Below are 19,814 nucleotides of genomic sequence, written 5' to 3'. Positions count from 1 at the left end.
ACTGTGATCTCTCTCTCTCTGTCAAATAAATAAATAAAATCTTGTTTAAAAAATTAAGTGAGTTCTTTGAAATCGCATGGCTCTCAAATCACACCATCTTTGAATAGGAAAGGCTCTACTGTGATACTGGCTGTGTACTTTCCTTTTAAACAGTCCTTCCTTTAGATTCAGGTACTTTTCCTTTCTCTCTATCAGTGCCTATCCACACACCTATACAATGTCTTTCATTCTGAGGATGCATGGAACCCACGTACTTTGCCAACATGATCATGTTAGATCGTTCTTACACAAATATTGCCTCCTTTGTGATATGAGCCCTAGAGTTTAACTTACCTCCCAAGTAGTGGTAGTTCTGTCCTCTGGGTTCTTATAACATTCTTCAAATCCTTTTATTATAGTGACTGTTAATGTTTGATAAATAAACAAATGGATGAATGAAAGAAGGGATGGCTAGATAGGGAACAGATGTAGAGAATATATATACACTGTACCTCTTACTGTAGAAACTGTAAAGAAGTAGGTAATTTTGCCTCAGTCATTCTCTCATAAGACCAACCTTGATCTCCTTAGGAATCAGATGAGGAAGGAACATTTTCTCCAACTCATCAGTAAGTTTGGAGAGTTGGCTCTGTGTACATAGCACATGAAGTGGAGGAGGCACTGGAAAAAGTTTTTTAAGATATGCCTTCAGGAACATTATCTTGTTTTTGAATGTCAGACCTTCAGTCAAATTTATTTAAGCTAAACAGTGTTTAATGAACATGATAAGTATAATTGAAAAACCTAAGTCTTTTTATCCCAATGTAAAAACTTCAGAATTCAACAGGCCATAAAACTTTATCTCTGAAAGTATACTTAAAATACTTAAAAATAGTTATGGAAGGGCCATGTTGCAAAGGATAATTTGGTCTAAAATCCAGAGCTTTGGTGCCTGCAGGGTTTCAAGGAAGTCATTTGGAGTTTCTTTTCTGTATATTCGGTTCCACAGTGCCTCGCTCCATGCTTCCCTTGCTTCATTTTTGTTTGTTTATCTTACCCATACTACTCATTTACCCGATTCATTTGTTCAGCAAATCTTTATTGAACATTTTCTCTGGGAGGTCTGGTTTACACACTAGGCCTAAAAAAAAAAAAAAAAAGTCTCTGCCCAGAGCAAGTGAAACATGTGCAGTTGAAATACAGTATGATAAATGAAGTTACTGTGGGATGAACAAATGTTGTGGACAACATAGGAGACAGTGACTAACTGGGAGGACACAAGTCTCTCAAATAAGAGGTGTCCGTTGAGTTGGGAGTTGAAGAATGAGAAGAAAGTGTGGTGAATGTGACAGAGGGAACAGCTCTTCACAAAGAAATAGAGTGAAAAAAGTATCACTGTTTAAAAGAAAAAAAAGCTGATGTACTTAGGACATCTGAATCAAGGGGACGTGTCTAGAGATGAATGTGGTAAAGTAGATTGAGCTAACGTTCTGAATCATATTTCATACCATGTTTCACACTAACAAGTTTGGGCTTGAACTTGTAATTGTGAAGTAATTTAAGAAGGCGAAGGGCATTAGTAGGTGTTTTGGAAGAAAACTAGGAGCTCTGTGGAAGGTCTCAAGGCAATAAGACCATTTTAGGAGGTTCATGCCCTAATTCACACCATCTCCCAGTGATGTGCCTGGGTATCTCTGGATTAATAAGTGTCCCAGGTGATATGGTCAGGCAAGTTGGGAAACTTATGTCCAGAGCATTGGACATGAGATGTGGTTTCTGGGACCGGTTTTGCTACTGACTAGCTGTGTGAGCTCATACAAGTCTCCCAGTCTTCCCATCTTGAAAATTGAGGGTTTTGAACTAAGTGCTGTGATTGTTTCCTTCTAAAATTCTGTTCTTCTAGACAGACAAAAAATCCAACCTTAATTGAGCTATTTTTAACTTATAATGGCTATAATTTCCCCCCCTCTAGATCTTAAAGAAGGATTTCCTGCTCTTGGTGAAGCATTTCTACTTTTCTCTGTCTTAGTATGAATGTAGTTGCCATGTTCTAAAGTGGCCTTTGCTTTATATTAATTTGCAAGATTCTTCTTTGCCTTAGGTCTGCTATCTACCACATGTGTTTTCTTGGTGTCTCAAAAGGTAATAGTGCCAGTTCTCCATTAATTTATAATGTGCAGGGAAAGCGCCACATGAATATTCTTCTTTTTTCCACATGAATGTTCTAAAGCCATAGGTAATTAACACAGTGTTTTAATTATATGATAACTGCAAACTGCCAAGATTGCCCATCATCATGTTACCCCTTCAAAGGAATGGAGACAGGTGTTTGTTGTGTGCTGACTCCAATCACACACACCTGAAACAGGCATCAGGCATGTAACTGGGAGATGCTGATTACCCTTTTCTTCCTCTGAGAGGGTTATACCAAGAGGAAAGAAATAATTAGCTGTCCCCTAATTTAGGTACGTGATAGACCTATATGTTGGAAGACATCTCTGGCTTGTTTTCCTTCTCCCCTACAAATGAAGCATTAAGTTGAGCTGCTGCTTTCAGGAAGCTGTGACCCTATTCATCATTAATTATTATCCCCATTTGAGAGAAGAAGAGGCATACAAAGCCCATGGGAATTTCGTGGGCTTTAAAATTAGATTTGGGATTGCATCCTGGCTTCATCACTCAGCGAATATTGGCAAGTAATTTAGCCTTTCTGTTTCTTCATCTGTGAAATGAGTACAGTATCCTCTGCCTTGCAGGGATAATTGGGGACATTATTAGTGTTATCAAAGGTGTCTAGCAGTGTCTGGCACCTGGAAGCATGTTCTATAAGCTCCTCTGTTTCTCCTCTGAAGTTCCTTGTACACAACCTGGAACATATTAGATTCTCAGGATTGAGCATGACACATAGTAGATGATTAATAGAAGTGTATTGCATTAATAGTAAGCACTTATTAAATGGTAGCTAGTATGATTACATAAAGTAAAACAATTGATTTTTTAAGTGTAAAATGTGTCTGATTTTTCAAAATTTCAATTATTTCTTTGTACAAGTACTGTTCTGCAAGTAGATTAGTAGAAGTGTTTGACAACATGGCAGAGAGAATTGATATAACAGATATGAAATAGTATGCTTTAAAAGCTTATTGGTTCTAACAAATTGCACTACCATAGTCAGATGTTACCACAATCAGATGTTACATGTATGCATTCATGTAATAATATGGTACCTGCATGCATGGCGGGCTAAATCCCTTGTACCAGGTAAAGTAAGTTCTGTAATATTAGTACCTTCAGCTTCACTGCAGGGGTTTGCCCTCCCTTCCCATTATATTATTTGATTCATTCTTTGGTTTTACTTCAGAATTACACCTATGATTACTGAGTATCTATTATGTGGCATTCTGTTGTATTCATAGAATATGTAATGACCAACCAGAAGTCCTAGATAGATGATCTTTAAATTTTAGACCTACATCTAACTGATTAAGGCTTTGTGACTGTGGGATCCTGTACTTTGTCTTTGGTAAGTGCATGCTTTCTCCTCGACCTGTCTTTGGTAATTCATATGCTTTTACGCAGTTATACAGTGTGTTGCATGTAATACTTTTGGAGGATTTTTCTCCTACATTTTGAAACTATCTTAGTCTCAGAGACTTAATAAAATAGGTCTTGCTACTTGCTACTGTGTATCTGTAAGTAAAGTTTCTTTGCAGGCATGTTGACTTATTTTGGTTTAACATTACTGATGACAATTTAAAATTGGGGAAGTAAAAGTGTTATACTTTTTTGGTAGAATTTCTGTATTGAGGAAGTATCAGTCATAACTTTATGAGACTTCCTCTGTGTTCACTTTTTCTTAAAACTGGTGACACCACAGTTCACCCAGTCTCACAAACAAATTCTGGGAGTCATCGCTTTGATTCCTTTTACTTCATAATCCTTCATATCTAAAGAGTTTCTGGGTTCTACCTGTTTTAAACCCTTCCTTATTTTTCCAGTTCATCCCATCTGCTCTGTTCCATCTGCCACTATTTTAGATCAGGTGCCAGTTATTGATCTCATATCTTCCCTAACTGATCTCCCTGGTAACAGCTCTGGTCTTTTCTTCACCATTGTCTTAAGTGAAATCTATATCCCTCTCCTTAAAACCTTTTAAAACTCCTTGTGAGCTACAGGTTCAAATCCAGTGTTCTTAATCCCATGTTAAGTGAGTTCTTGACTACCCCACCATGTTTAGATATTATTTTTCTGTGTAGTAGACAACTCCAATACCTGAAGTTTATATTACCTTTTGAGAAAGGAGTGAAGAAAAAACTAACTTGTACATAGGTGGAATTTCCTCCTACCTAGGAAGAGGATAGTGACGGTAAAGTCTAAGTGTGGTAACAATTAAAGCTCCATTGCAATAAAGCTTTTTTAAAAAAAATTCCAGTATAGTTAACAGTGTTATATTAGTTTCAGGTGTACAATATAGTGATTCACCATAAGTATATTCTTAATCCCCTTCACCTGGTTCACCGATTCCCCCACCACCTCCCTCTGGTAGCCATCAGTTTGTTCTCTATAGTTAAGAGTCTGTTTTTTTTGGTTTGTCTTTTTTTTATGTTATTTGTCTTTCTCTGACTTATTTCACTTAGCATTATACCCTCTAGATCCATCCATGTTGTTGCAAATGGCAAGATTTCATTCTTTTTTTATTATTACTTATTTGAGAGGGAGAGTACGAGAGAGATTACAGAGGAAGAAGGAGAGGGAGAAGCAGACTTGCTGCTGAGCAGAGAGTCAAATGTGGGGCTTGATCCCAGAACCCTGAGATCATGACCTGAGCCGAAGGCAGAGGCTTAACCGACTGAGCCACCCAGGTGCCCCAGATTTCATTCTTTTTTATGGCTGAGTAATATTCCATTCTATATGTATACCACATTTTCTTTTTTTTTTTAATCATTTTTTTTTTTAAGATTTTATTTATTTGAGAGGGAGAGAATGAGAGACAGAGAGCATGAGAGGGAGGAGGGTCAGAGGGAGAAGCAGACCCCCCCGCTGAGCAGGGAGCCTGATGCGGGCCTCGATCCCGGGACTCCAGGATCATGACCTGAGCCGAAGGCAGTCGCTTAACCAGCTGAGCCACCCAGGCGCCCCCCACATTTTCTTTATCCATTATCTATCAGTGGACAGTTGGGCTGCTTCCATAATTTGGCTATTGTAAATAATGCTGCATCTATAGGGGTGCATCTATCTTTTCAAATTAGTGTTTTCATATTCTTTGGGTAAATATGCAGTAGTGGAATTACTGGATCATATGATAATTCTACTTCTGATTTTTTGAGGAACCTCCATACTGTTTTCCACAGTGTCTACACCAGTTCACATTCCTACTAGTAGTGCACAAGGGTTCCTTTTTCTCCACATCCCCAACAATGCTTGTTGTTTCTTGTGTTTTTGATTTTAGCTGTTCTGACAGGCATGAGGTGATATCTCATTGTGATTTTGATTTGCATTTCCCTGATGATTAATGATGTTGAGCATCTTTTCATGTGTCTGTTGACCATCTCTGTGTCTTCCTTTTTTTTTTTTTTTTTTTTCCCCTTGGAGAAATGGATTATTTGTTTTTGGGGCATTGAGTTTTATATGTTCTTTATATATTTTGGATATTAACCCTTTATCTGATATGTCATTCACAAATATCTTCTCCCCTTCAATAGGTTGTTTTTTAGTTTTGTTGATGGTTTTCTTTGCTGTGCAGAAGCTACACTAAAGCTTATTAACATCTAAAGGAAGGCCATATACTTTAAGAGGGAGGATGGTATATAGTGGTAGCATACAGAAAAGCTGGGAGTCAGAAGAGTAAAATTGGCAGTGTCATTCAAAGCATTATTGGAGGTTTAACCATCCCTATTGTGCAGTCCTTGACTTATTCTTGTTGTGTAGATAAATGTATCTGACTGTCAGTGCCTGATGTCATTAAGCATTCTAATCACTGGTAACTCCCGTCCCTCACTACACAGTGATCTGGTTGAAATTTAGTAGATGTTATAGTTTGCTTTATAGGAAGAAAAGGTACTGTTAGTTTTCTTGGCTATTAAATTTCTCTTTGTAAATCAGTAAATTGGATGTATATACCAGTCTTTTGTTGGTGTGACTAACTTTTAGTGGTTATACTGATACAGTCATATTTCTCTTTGAGCACACTGAATTCACTAAGATCTGGTGCCTGGTAACACTTCTTGGCAGCTGGTTAGCTAGCTCCTCTGGGGACACCTTCCACCGTGATGTGTAACTCTTTATGCCTTCTTTGTTCACATGGCTTGTGCAAACATATTTCCTTTGGCTTCTAAAAATGTTAATATTTAAGTGATTGGGGTAAATAGATGAGCTACTGAATGATCTTTTTAATATAGTGATTTTCCCCTGCAGTGTTATAATCCATGGTTTTAAATACTAAGTACATTATTATAAATTTCCTAGGTCTTCACTTTCCCTAACTGGTCTTACCCTCAAGATTTGTGGAATGAATTTTGAATCTATTCATAGTAAAATAATGAATTCAGGGTTCAAAATTACATTGCACTCTCCCTCCCTGGATGTTTGCAAAATAGCAGCCATTTATCAGACACTCACAATGTGTCAAGCAGTGTACTGGAATATGTCTAATACTTAAAAAAAAAATACTCCTGCGAAGTATTTTTACAGATGAGGAATCTGAGACTCAAAAAGAGTTAAATAACTCTCCCATTGTCACAGCTAGGAAAATAGCAGAATTGGGATTTAAATCACAGCTGTTAATTTCCAAAGTCGCTTCTCTTCCTAGTACTGGGTATATTCCCAGCACATTTAGTTATGTTTAAACAAACATATATATTATAACAATTCTGGACAATTTTTATAAACCTGTAGGACTCTGTGCCACATTTATGTTGGGTATTTTTCTCATTTGCGGATTTTTTTAAAGAAAAGAATGTTATGGATTTCCATGTTATTATACACTTAATTTATACAGTTGATTTCTCTGAAATAACATCTTGCCTAGTTATAACAACCTTCCTCTCTCCCAAGTTAATTTCTACAAAATTGATTCATGCCAAGGGTTTCATTATTCAGTATTTGCTATGAAATATGGGACTGTTTTTCCTATAAATGTTTCTGTTTTAAAGGCAGCACCATTACCCAACAAAGTCTCCTACCCTTCCCTAAATGTAAATCCTGCCTCTTCAGCAGCAGCAGAAGCTCTGCATTGTTTTCTGTTGGAAGTGTGAGCTCAAGGGTACAGACATTCCCACTGCTAAGCTGGTGCACTAACTGTGATCTGCCCTTGTTGTATTATTAATGGCACAATGTTTTTATGTTGCAGATGGCTGAGAGCTAGCAAGGAAAATTCAGGACCATGATGGCTCAGTTTCCCACAGCTATGAATGGTAAGCTGCTTTGTGCTTGTGGCAAGATAAAGAGGTTATGGGGTGTTTTTTGGTAGAGGTTGTAAAATATTCATTTTGATATTTTTCCTTGAGCTTATAAATGCAAAACTTAAAGTATTCTTATTGAAAATGTTTTGATAGTTTACTTCAGAACCACTGCATATATCTTCTATTAGAATATTATGCAGCAAATCCTGTGACTCAATATAAGCATGTTCTGCAGTATCATCTGGAATGTGTGCTTGCCTTTCAGCAGTTAAGAATCACCTAAAGGTATATTGTGTTTGATGCATAAAACGGGAGGACAAAAAGCAGAGTGCTGTAAGCGAAGAATATTGAAGGTATTTTCAGTAGTTTAGGATGATTGCAAGCTGATTAAACCAACAAAGATTCACCTAGTAATATACATATAAAATTATTCCTTTTATAAAGGGTTGTGTATGCCTATATGCACAATTGTTTAATATGAAACATTTTTAAAGAAAATGTTTAGGTAACTTCAGTGACAGAAAGTTTTTAAAGTGTTTTTTCTGGTTCTAGCTTTAATTCTTTTCCCAAGTACAAATTAACCACCCTTCATAAGTATTAAGGTACTGTGTATGTCATTTAGAATTAATTGAGAAAATGCATTATATTTTTAAATTGCTACAGAAATCTAAGATGTGACCTTAAATTTGTAGTAAATTTCATTAACCAATTGTAAATATAAAGGAATAGAGAGTCTAGTCAATAACTCTTTAACATTTAAATTGAAAGCAGTAATATTAAAGAACATTAGGGGGGGGAAAAGGAAGCATCATGAATAATTCTACCACTTTCAAACAGCAATTCTGTTTTAATGTTACCATCTTGTATTTGATCAATTGCATCTTTTTAAAAAACATGTTTTCAGTCATAGGGCCAAGTTAAGTACATGGTTAATACAAAAGTACATGTTGTATATCCAAAATTTTAAGACTCAGGATGGACCTTGAGAGATTTAGGAAAGTTTCAGAAAAATGAATTATTTGTGTAAAAGGTGAAACTAAATTCTGTGTGGTAGAATTCTATGTCATGTAAGGATGGACTTGAGATAAGAGTTTTGTTTTGCTTTTTGCCTTTTCAGAACTCTTATTTAAAGATCAGTGTGAGCATTGCTGGAAGTGGTGTGGGTTTATGAAGATTATTTGATGCCACAGGCAGCTTTTAAAAATTAAATAATGGGTTTTTTCTTCATAATGAGTGATAAACGTAAGTTTAGGATCAGGGTAGTAATTGTAGTAGTAATGTGTTCTACCCAAATTTAGGATTTCTGCACACCATACAAAGGAGTTTGCATTAAACGCATAGTCTAGTTTCAAACTTGAACCAAAATGTTTGGTTTACAAACAAAATGAACATAAAGCAGTATAGGCCTAGTCTTTCTTCATTCTGTTTCTTCCACTCCCTTAACATTTGTGTATCTACTTTGTAGCTCATTGCATTATATATGGAAGAATAATATTGGACAAAATGTTGGATAATTCCTTTAGGAGTGATATATAGAAATTAAGGTAGTAAAAAAAGGAATAGAGGTAGTAATTTTTTTAAAAAATTCTGAAGAATTGATAGCAAATGTAGGCTGTGGTACCCTCCTACTTAAGTTTATAATACAGCTAAAGATTGAAGATAATCTTGTGTATATCTAATGCAAGTCCAATTCAGAGTTTAAGATCTTACTGGAAGAGGCATTCCCGTATAACACAAAACCTTCAAAAGCAGTGTTTGCTCTTCTAGGAAATGCTCAGTTATAGATGGTGTTAAATCTTTTCGATGCTCAGTACTGTTGGAACTTGTCTTTAAGTGCCCTAGACCAAGCTGTGTGTCTAAATGCTTCGAATGTATTTCTCACCTTTTGCCATGTCTATTTCATCATCCCAAGACTAACCACAGATTTAGACTTCTTTGGTTCGCGCAGAGCTGTGCTGCCTTATATAGTAGCCATTAGCTACATGTGACGATTTCAATTTAACTTTAATAATAAATAAATTCATTCCCTCAGTTATATAGCCACATTTCAAGCTCTCAAAGCCACATGTGGCCAGTGACCATTGTATTGGACAATGCAGGTACAGAACATTTACATCATCTCAGAAAGTTCTATTGAGCAGATATTCTTTTCTTAGTCTCTTTGATGCTTCACTTCCCATCTCCTCAACAGAGCAAAAAAGATCAGTGCGTCATATTTTTACCACTCGTGGCTCTAATTCTGGTGTCTTCTGCACCAGCAGAATCATCCTTGCCAGAGTCTTCTTTGATCATGGTAGGTTTGCTTTCTGCTTTTCAAAAATGTAATGAAATTGTAAACACAGAGAGCCTGATATTTGAGTCATCAGGTGATAAGCAAGAGGCTACTTCAAATTCATGTTGCTGCCTGTTTGTAATGTACTGTAGCTTGTTCCAGCCATAAAACTGGGGGTTACTGAAGACTAGTTAAATGAGTAAGAAGTTCTGAAGCCCATGACAGTGGCAATATCCAAAATGTGGAAGAGGGAAGGAGGAAGGGGAGGGAGAGAATGGCTAATGGCTTTAGGAGGAAAAAATGCCATTTTCGAGTTTTATTACCTTTTCAGAATTTTAGAGTTCATTAGTCTTTTCATCTGTGTGATTAGGAAATTGTTGAACATTGGATCTGCAGAATCAGAGGTGGTACTATACTGCATTTATAACAGCCCAAGCATTTATTATTCGTGTCCCAGTTAAGGCTTTACTTCTATCTAGGCCAGTATTCTAGTTGTATTTTAGAGATTTAGGTTTGTACTGGGTTGAAATATATCATTTGACTATTATTTTGAACTAGACCCAGAAATAGTAATTTCACGGCACACAAGCAGGATTGAACATGTTTGAATCGTGTACCTTCAGAACTGTGTGTTAGAATACTGCTGTGCTACCACTCAGCTGTGTTGGCTGAACCTTGTGGTACTTGTGTGTGCACACCTGTGCGTATACCTCTGTGTATGTATGTATGTCTATATATGTAAAACAGGGATGACACTATTTATCCCTGGGGGGGGGGGATTTAGCATATCGTGCATGTTCTGTAAATGTCTGTTTTTCCTTCTACATAGACCATAAGAACATTTGTGACAGAGCCAGTACATGAGAAGATGAGAATAAGCAACAGAAATCTTTATGAAAATACCACATTCTCAATTTAGTGATGAGTGGGGGAAGTTGATAGAATTTTAATACATTTCTAAAGTGATCAGACAATGTAAAAGGTTGTTAGCTTTTCGAGGACAAATTAAACATCAACCCCAAAATGTAGATTTTCCTGACTTTCTGTAAGGCTTACAAATAAATACAGACAAAAATTGGGAAATGTCGGGCGCCTGGGTGGCTCAGTTGGTTAAGCGACTGCCTTCAGCTCAGGTCATGATCCCGGAGTCCTGGGATCGAGTCCCACATCGGGCTCCCGGCTCAGCGGGGAGCCTGCTTCTCCTTCTGACCCTATCCCCTCTCATGCTGTTTCTCTCTCTCTCTCTCTCTCTCAAATAAATAAATAAAAAATTAAAAAAAAAAATTGGGAAATGTTTTACTGGAAGTTCCAAATAATAAACTGTTGACTCTTGGAAAGATTCTATTAGTATATATTCTAAGAAAGCCAGAATTGGATCAACTATTTTTTTTTTAAGATTTTATTTATTTATTTATTTATTTATTGGGGGGGGCGGGAGAGAGGAGGCAGGGGGAGGGGTAGAGGGAGAGGGAGAGAGAATCTCAAGCGGACTCCGCACCCAGCCTGATGCAGGGCTTGATCTCACAACCCTGAGATCATGACCTGAGCCAAAATCAATTCGGACACCTAACCAACTGAGACAGCCAGGTGCCCCAGATCAACGATTTTAAAATTGTTTTTGAAGTACATATATTTCCTAGTTTTCTTATTTCTGTGTAACTTTTTCTTTGTGTAAAATTCTTAGTGCATTAACACCTTATGTTTTAACGTGGTCATTTTTTTTGAAGTGTCCAGATTTAAAGATTATTCAAATACTACTTAAAAATTATTCCTTGTCATAATGCTTTAGACATTTTTATTCTGTAAGTGACATTAATTATGGTAATATTTAATCATGATGTGTTCTGATCTCTTGGCTAAGGGGGTGTATGAGTTCCTTTAAAGCATTCATTTTATTCATCCTTGTACCCCAGTCTCTGTACACGACGGTGCCCCAAAATGTTTTTTAACTGAATGTGTGTGAAGGTGTCAAGGTTGCTGGAACTACACAAGAAACCTTCTCAGATAGTTGAGTGGCCACCATGAAGACAGATAGCCAAGGGAAAGTGAGGTGACAGTAGGACACAAGAAAGCACTGTCCTTCTGATGCCGCAGAGCCCTCTGCAGTCATAGGAAGCAGTTTGCCCCTCCCTGGGGATGTACACTCCCTGGGTGTGTGCTAGAGCCCCTCACCCTTCCTAACCAGACTCTCCAGACCTAAAATAGTCTTACGGTTTCTGACTAAAACGCCTCGCTCTCAGTATTTTCTGGCAAGGGTACCTTTACCAGAAGGGGAAGAGCCTGAGAAAAATTTTAATGCTCTGACTTCTCCTCAGTTATATTCTGCCCTGGGATTGGGTTGAGTAAGGAAACTAATTTATTGAACAGCCTCCATGTGGCTGGCATGTATTAGATGCTATATTTTTATTTTGTTTTATTTTTTTAAATTTATTTTTATTTTTTTTTAAAGGTTTTTATTTATTTTATTTGAGAGAGAGAATGAGATAGAGCATGAGAGGGGGGAGGGTCAGAGGCAGAAGCAGGCTCCCCGCCGAGCAGGGAGCCCGATGCGGGACTCGATCCCGAGACTCCAGGATCACGACCTGAGCCGAAGGCAGTCGCTTAACCAACTGAGCCACCCAGGCGCCCCTATTTTGTTTTATTTTTAAGTTGGGTTTATTGAGGTATAATTTACCCTTCTTAAGTATATAGTTCGATGGGTTTTAACAAATGTATACAGTCATAAAAACCAGGATATGGAATATTTCCATCACCCAGAAGATTCCCTCATTCCTTTATACCCCGCCCTTAGCCACTGGCAACCACTGATCAGATTTCTGTGCCTACAGTTTTGCTTTTTCCTGAATGTCATATAAGTGAAATACACAATACATAGCTATTTGTGTCTGGCTCCTTTCACGTAACAAAAAACTTTTGCAGGTCATCCATGTCATTGTATATATCTTTCTTTTTCTTTGCTGAGTAGAATTCCATTGTATAAATGTGTACCACAAGTTGTTTATCCATTCATCTATAAAAAACATCTAGGTTATTTCCAGGCTTTGGTGTCTAAACCAAATGGCTAAAGCTGCTGTAATCATCAGAGGACAGATTGTTATCTGGACAAAGTCTTCATTTCTCATGGGTAAATACCCAGGAGTTTTTTTTGGGTTTGGTGTTGGTTTTTTTTTTATTTTTTTTTTTTAAGATTTTATTTATTTATTTGACAGAGCACAAGCAGGGGGAGCAGGAGAGGGAGACTCAGGCTCCCCACTGAGCAGGGAGCCCACGCAGAGCTTGATCCAGGGCCCTGGGATCATGACCTGAGCTGAAGGCAGACACTTAATCGACTGAGCCACCCAGGTGCCCCCTACCCAGGAGTTTATTACTGGGTTGCATGGGAAATGCATACTTAACCTCATAAGAAGTTGCCAGACTCTTTTTTCTAAATTGTCTCAGTTTCCTTCTCCACCGGCAGTATGTGAGAATTTGAGTTGCTCGGCATCCTTGCCAGCAGTTTTTTAAAAAACTTTAAACATTCTATGGGCATGGAGTGATACGTTACTGTAGTTTCAATATGCATTTCCCAGGGCACCTGGGTGGCTCAGTAGGTTAAGCGTCTGCCTTTGGCTCAGGTTGTGATCCCAGGGTCCTGGGATCAAGCCCCCCGAGTCAGGGAGCCTGCTTCTCCCTCTGCCCCTTCCCCTGCTTGTGCTTTCTCTCTTTCTCCCTCTCTCTCTCTCAAAAATAAATAAATAGAACCTTTAAAAATAATAATACGCATTTCCCTGATGATCAGTGACATTGAACATCTTGTCACATGCTTATTTGCCATCTGTATATCTTTAATATGTCTGTTCAAAACTTTTGCCCATTTTTTGAATGGGGGGGGAGCAGGGATTGTATTAATGAGTTGAATAGTTCTTTATATATGCTGGATGCATGTCCTTTATTATATTTTACAAATATTTTCTCCCAGTCTGTAGCTTGTCTTTTTCTTTTCTTTTTTAGATTTATTTATTTTAGAGAGAGAGCAAGCTCATGCGCGCCCAAGCATGAGTGGGGGGAGGGACAGAGGGAGAGAATCTCAAGCAGGCTCCCTGCTGAGTGCAGAGCTGGACATGGGGCTCAATTTCATGACCCGTGAGATCATGGTCTGAGTTGAAATCACAAGTCCGATGCTTAACCGACTGAGCCACCCAGGTGCCCCATTGTCTTTTTACTTTCTTAACTGTCTTTAAGAAAGGAGAAAGTCCAATTTATCAAAAAGTTTTAATCATTTGTGTTGTTTGTGTCCTAATATTATTTCCTAATCCAAAGTCACAAAGATTTTCTTGTTTGCTTTCTTCACAAGAAGTTTGATAGTTTGGCTCCTGTGTTTAATTCTGTAATCCATTTAGAATTAATTTTTTGTATATGGTACAGGATTGAGATGGTTTGGTTTGTGTTATTGTTGTTCATGTGGGTGTCCTGTTTTTTCTGCCTGGTTCAATGAAGGGTTATTCTTTCCCCATTGAATTACTTAACGTCTTTGTTGAAATCAAGTGACAACTTATTTGTGGGTTTATTTCTTTTTAATTATTGTCAGGGCAGATAGTTTAAGATTCTTAATTAAGTCTGTGGATTCTGATCCTGTCTTCAACACTTACCAACTTTGATATGTCGGGCAAATTATTTAATCTCTCCATGCCTCTGTTTCCTTCTCTGTAAAACAGTGATAATAGGAATAGTGACCTCATGGAATTCTTGTGAGACTTTTAGAAACAGTACACATAAAGCTCTTAGAGAAATACCTAACACGTGGCAAGTTTCATTAAATGCTGGTGTTGTTATTTTACCAATCTAATAGATGAAGAATTATATTTAGTGTTATTTTTAGAGTAGATATATTACTTTTTACATAGTCTTTACAACCACCATGTAAACTTAGATAATCTTCCTAACTTTTAGAGGTGGCAGCTAAGGTACAGAGAACATGGGCATCTTATCCATAAATACTGACAGTGTAGCACAGAGTTCAGGCTACCTGGGTTCTGATCTCAGCTCTGCCACTTATTAGTTGTGTGACCTTGAGCAAGTAACTTTACCACTATGGGTTTTGGTTTCCCTCACCTGTGTCATGGGGATAAGAGTAGTACCTAATGTATAGGGCAGCGGTGGGAGTAGTGAGTTACTGCATAAAAAGTCCCTGACATAGAGTTGGGGCTCGGTGAAAGTGAGCTGCTTCCTTCTTTGTCATCCTTTGTTGTTGTCGTTGTTTTTCTGTTGTCGTCAGTTTTCCAGATTCCTACGGTAGTAAAGCAGTCCATCCACACTCCTAGTCACAAGAGTAGTGACAGGTGAATTTGTTTACTTTATAATAAACTGATAAACCAAGTAGGTGTTTACTATGTGTGTGGTATTTATTTAGAAAGTGTGTAGGTTTAGCTGTTTTAGGAACTTAGTTCTTCAGTACATCTGTTTCTGTATTTTTAACTTTAATCTTAAAACTTGTCTTTAAAAGAGGATGTTTATAGATTTTTTTAATCCATTCATTTAAGGATAAGAAATATTTGTTAAATCAGGTCCATCTTAGTGTTTCAAAGTATATGGGTACCTACTTTTCAATGATAGGCATTCCTGGAAACAACTCTGTAAGACAGATTTTATACCATAAACAGCAAACATGTATGAATTTATATACCTAAACATACTTGGTTTCTTATTGGTGGAAGTTGAGTAAACTGAAAAGGTAGTCAGAAGTGAAGTATATAGATGGTTATTAGCTTTGTTGAATGTGTAGAGAGGATGGGAATAGTATTTTATTCATCTTTTTATTTCCAGAATTTAGCTTATTGCGTATTTCGAGTGAGTGGTATACAGTAATTGTTCTATAGATGTTAATGCGGTGAATGAGTGAAGAACCTCAGGGCTGTGCTATATATGTATATTTTATGTACATATAATATATATATGGTCGTGATAGAGCTTTACTGTTTGTGTCACACAGGGATAGAGTACTATCACTAAATGGACACCTGTGATTCATATTTACATTTTAGAATTATTTGGAGCATTTCTTGTATATATACTATAATTTCTTTGCCTTTCACTTATGGTTTAGGAGGGCCAAACATGTGGGCTATTACCTCTGAAGAACGGACTAAGCATGACAAGCAGTTTGATAACCTCAAACCCTCAGGAGGTTACATAACAGGTTTGTATTTATGTATTTATTTGTGAGTTATGTTCCTTTTCATGTAATGTCTTAGAATTAGTTTTAATTTGATTACCATCAATTTTGTATTACTAAGTGATAAAATTCCTATCAATCAGAATTCATGCATTAAAAAAAATAGTGGCTTTCTTATTTTACCTGCGTCTTAATTTGTTGTTTTGGATTTGGCTTATAGAAGATCTTTTTCTTAATCCTAAATGATAACCAATAATTTCAGTTTAATTGTCCAGTTTCCCACTTTAACATTATTTCTAGAACGTTTTCAGTTTATTTCTTAAGGTAATTGAGACTTTTTTCCAACCAAATTTATTAATGTGCTCTTAATCCATTGTGCCGGTTCCCTGTATAACAATCAGTATTACTAAGTCTAGAAGAAGTACATATATCAGGCCCATCTCCTTGAAAATAATCCAAAAGTTTTTTTCTACAATCTGTTTTTATAATGCTAGTCCTCTGTTTTTGAGAGTTGATACCAAGCGTTGATTGTTGGCACTAGCCCTTGTTTTGCAAGATGACCTCCAGAGCCTAAGGAGGATTAATTAGGTGTGTCTTCCAAATTTTTTTGTATAGATTAAACTTTTTTTCTATGCCAAAGCACCTGAGTGCTTTATTTACAGTAATAGTAACTATAATGACTAATATTTACCAAATCTGTGCTGTATTTCAGATGCTATACCTAAGTGCATCATCTCATTTAATCTTGCAACAACCTTGTAAAGTAGCTACTATTGTCTGTATTTACAGATTGTTAGTATTGATCTGTGCTGTGAAACCTTTCAGTCTGATTTTGGAATCCATCCTCTTAGCCATTATAGCTTAATGTTATTTATACTTCTATAATAATAGCTACCTTTCCTGGTATCAGGACTGGGATTTGATTACCCTACTTACAAGTTAATAATGTAGTCTGTTACTGTCTCATGGATATGACGCAAGACCCAGGGTTCCTGAGTCAGAGACAAAGGACTTTGTTACAAATGGCACAGCTAGCAGCATGAGCATCAGCATGTTCCTATAGGCTTCTCTGTCCCCTAAGTCCCACAAGGTGATGCAGAGAGCCCAAAAGAATGTTAAAAATGCAGCAGTTGTGTTATAGGACAGGAACGCTGAGCCTGAGGAAACCCACCATTTTTAGCAAGCAGGCTTGTTTTTTTAGCCCAGGGGGAGTATTACCTCATCATGCTTCAAGATTGCTCACTGCAAACCCAACCTGAGAAGTGACCCAGGTGGAGAGCAGTTAGGGTCTTGCATTCTTGTCACACACAGCAGGACATAGAGGATTGTGAGAGACCCACTGGGTGACTGTCTTTCCCAACACCTGGTATTTTTTTATTTAGAACTCTTCTGGGGAATAGTGTTTTAAATTACGAATTTTATTAAATGGAAATATTATCAAGTAATACCCCAGTTACTATGAAAAAACTAAGATGAATAATGTAATCTTTCATCATTGAGTAATACATATAACTTCATTTGTGGCTTTTTTGTTTTAAAACCTAAATCTTATTAATGTAATGTAAATAATTTTATAAGCGTATTTCTGTTTAATTCTTTAGTGACTGCAATTAAAATGACAATAAAGCAATAGCATTATTATTATTGTCCGTTATTATTATTCAGAGGCATGGGAGGAATTCCATTTACTAATGTGCTACTTGATTTTTGCTTTTATTACCTTCAGGTGATCAAGCACGTACCTTTTTCTTACAGTCAGGCCTGCCGGCTCCTGTTTTAGCTGAAATATGGTAAAGTGTTCTCTCTTGTAGATGAATTTAAGTTTCTGATAGTCTGGTTTTATTTTGTTTTTGATGTAGTGTTAATATAAAGATGTTTTTACTCATTGCTGTTGTTAAGTATTTCTTCATCTTTTAGGAAAATATATTTTGAGTAAATGACTGAAAATAATTGGGGTTTTGTTCTGTTGGACAAATTGGTTTTTTTTTTTAAGATTTTATTTATTTATTTGAGAGGGAGAGAGAATGAGAGACAGAGAGCATGAGAGGGAGGAGGGTCAGAGGGAGAAGCAGACTCCCTGCCGAGCAGGGAGCCCGATGCGGGACTTGATCCCGGGACTCCAGGATCATGACCTGAGCCAAAGGCAGTCGCTTAACCAACTGAGACACCCAGGCGCCCCAGGACAAATTGTTTTTTAAAGATTTTGTTTGAGAGAGAACAAGCCCAAGTTAGGAGGGGAGGAGCAGAGGGAAAAGCAGACTCCCCACTGAGCATGGAGCCCAAAGTGGGGCTTGATCCCAGAATCCTGGGATCATGACCTGAGCTGAAGACAGATGCTTAACCCACTGAGCCACCCAGGCACCCCTCTATTGGACAAATTTTTAATGTCCTTAGAATTTTTAGGGAAAGATGTATACATTGCCATTGAAAAACATTTCTTTATAATTTGGCAGACTCTCAAAATCTTCTTTCTGTTACTTTGTAGTTATTTCCTTTCTTTTCTCTCATCATCTATAAACCCAAAATTAGCCCTCCCTTTTCCTGCTCCTACCTTAAACAAAATTGTTCTTTATATTATCTAGGGTTTTTTTTTTAATTTTTTAAAAGATTTCATTTATTTGACAGAGAAAGTGGAGGGGGAGCACAAATAGGGGGAGTGGAAGAGGGAGAAGCAGGCTCCCCACTGAGCAGGGAGCCCCGTGCGGAGCTCGATTCCAGGACCCTAGAATCATGACCTGAGCCAAAGGCAGATGTCCAACTGACTGAGCCACGCAGGCACCCCTAGGGTTTTGTTTTTTTTAATGCATTTACAATAAACATCAACCCTTACCCCATCTTTCTTTCCACTTGGAATATTCCCATGCCTGGTGGAGTACTGGACACATAGCAAGCTTTGAACAAATATTTGGGCAAATTAATAGATTAAATTTAGAATGATTATACTCTTGAATAATTTCTTTCTGTCCACACTGGTGGAATTCATCCCAGAGGTCTCATAAATTCTCTCTACATGGATTCTGTGTAGACTGGCAGTATTTCATTAGATGCTATCTTTGGTCAGTATTTCTTAATTTACAGGTTTTAGCTTTTTGGATTTTATTTGCTTAATTTTATATATGTGGTTATTATGTGATGATCTGTGTGTGAATGCTATGTTGTTTCTATTTTATCATCCTTAAAAATAATGCTAACCCTACATACCAATCTACACACCTCATGATCCTTTTAGGGCTTTATCAGACCTGAACAAGGATGGGAAGATGGATCAGCAAGAGTTCTCCATAGCGATGAAACTCATCAAACTAAAGCTGCAGGGCCAACAGTTGCCCGTGGTCCTCCCTCCTATTATGAAACAACCTCCTATGTTCTCTCCATTAATTTCTGCTCGTTTTGGTATGTATTTATTAATTGAATTGGCTGCATTTGATAGTTAAACTTCATTCCTATACGTAATACTGGGATTTAGAAAAGGGTTTGTTAGCATAAAACAATAATCCTCAGACTCCAAGTTAATTTTCATGTCTGAGATAAGATGTTAAACTCGCTATCATAGCAGGGGTGTCCTTGTGTCCCAGTTTTCCAGGAACAGTTCTGATTTATGCCTGTTGTCCTGGCCTCAAGTCTGGTTAGTGTTCCCTTTCACAATTCCCAGTTGGATGATAAATTATATGACCCCCCCAGTTAGAGCTGATCTTAAGTACTATTCTTAGTTTCCTCTCTACTCTGTATGAGTAACAAAAAATGTGAACAATTTTAAACTCACTTGAAATGGTTTAAGTTGGGAGGTAACTTAAAATTATTCCTAAGTAGAAATTTTTCTAATTTAAAGGTTAATTACCCAGCTAAATATAGGGCTAAAAGTTGTAGACTTTGTGCTCGTTAATTTACATATTCATCAGAGAGAATCTGTTTTCTGTTCAATTTGATTAGCCAATTTCTTATTAAGTATATATAAGAAGCACTCATTGGAATGGAACATTCAGTTAGATATCTCTGTGAATCTGAAACATGT

The 19,814-nt window shown here is 37.2% G+C and overlaps 1 protein-coding gene across 2 annotated transcripts in view; it reads left to right on the top strand.

The window, feature by feature from the left end:
- ITSN2 (intersectin 2) overlaps positions 1 to 19,814 on the top strand; it is a 140,238-nt gene that overhangs the window by 21,042 nt on the left and 99,382 nt on the right. For both annotated transcript variants that reach the window (XM_021697570.1, XM_044918835.1), the window contains exons 2-5: positions 7,328 to 7,391; positions 15,734 to 15,826; positions 17,529 to 17,592; positions 19,032 to 19,195. In XM_021697570.1, the coding sequence (XP_021553245.1) occupies positions 7,361 to 7,391; positions 15,734 to 15,826; positions 17,529 to 17,592; positions 19,032 to 19,195 (352 nt within the window). In that variant the 5' untranslated portion in view covers positions 7,328 to 7,360. The remainder of the gene's footprint in view (positions 1 to 7,327; positions 7,392 to 15,733; positions 15,827 to 17,528; positions 17,593 to 19,031; positions 19,196 to 19,814) is intronic.

Source organism: Neomonachus schauinslandi, chromosome 10, assembly GCF_002201575.2.
Source record: "Neomonachus schauinslandi chromosome 10, ASM220157v2, whole genome shotgun sequence".
Taxonomy (NCBI): domain Eukaryota; kingdom Metazoa; phylum Chordata; class Mammalia; order Carnivora; family Phocidae; genus Neomonachus; species Neomonachus schauinslandi.
This window is presented reverse-complemented; position numbering and strand designations above follow the sequence as displayed.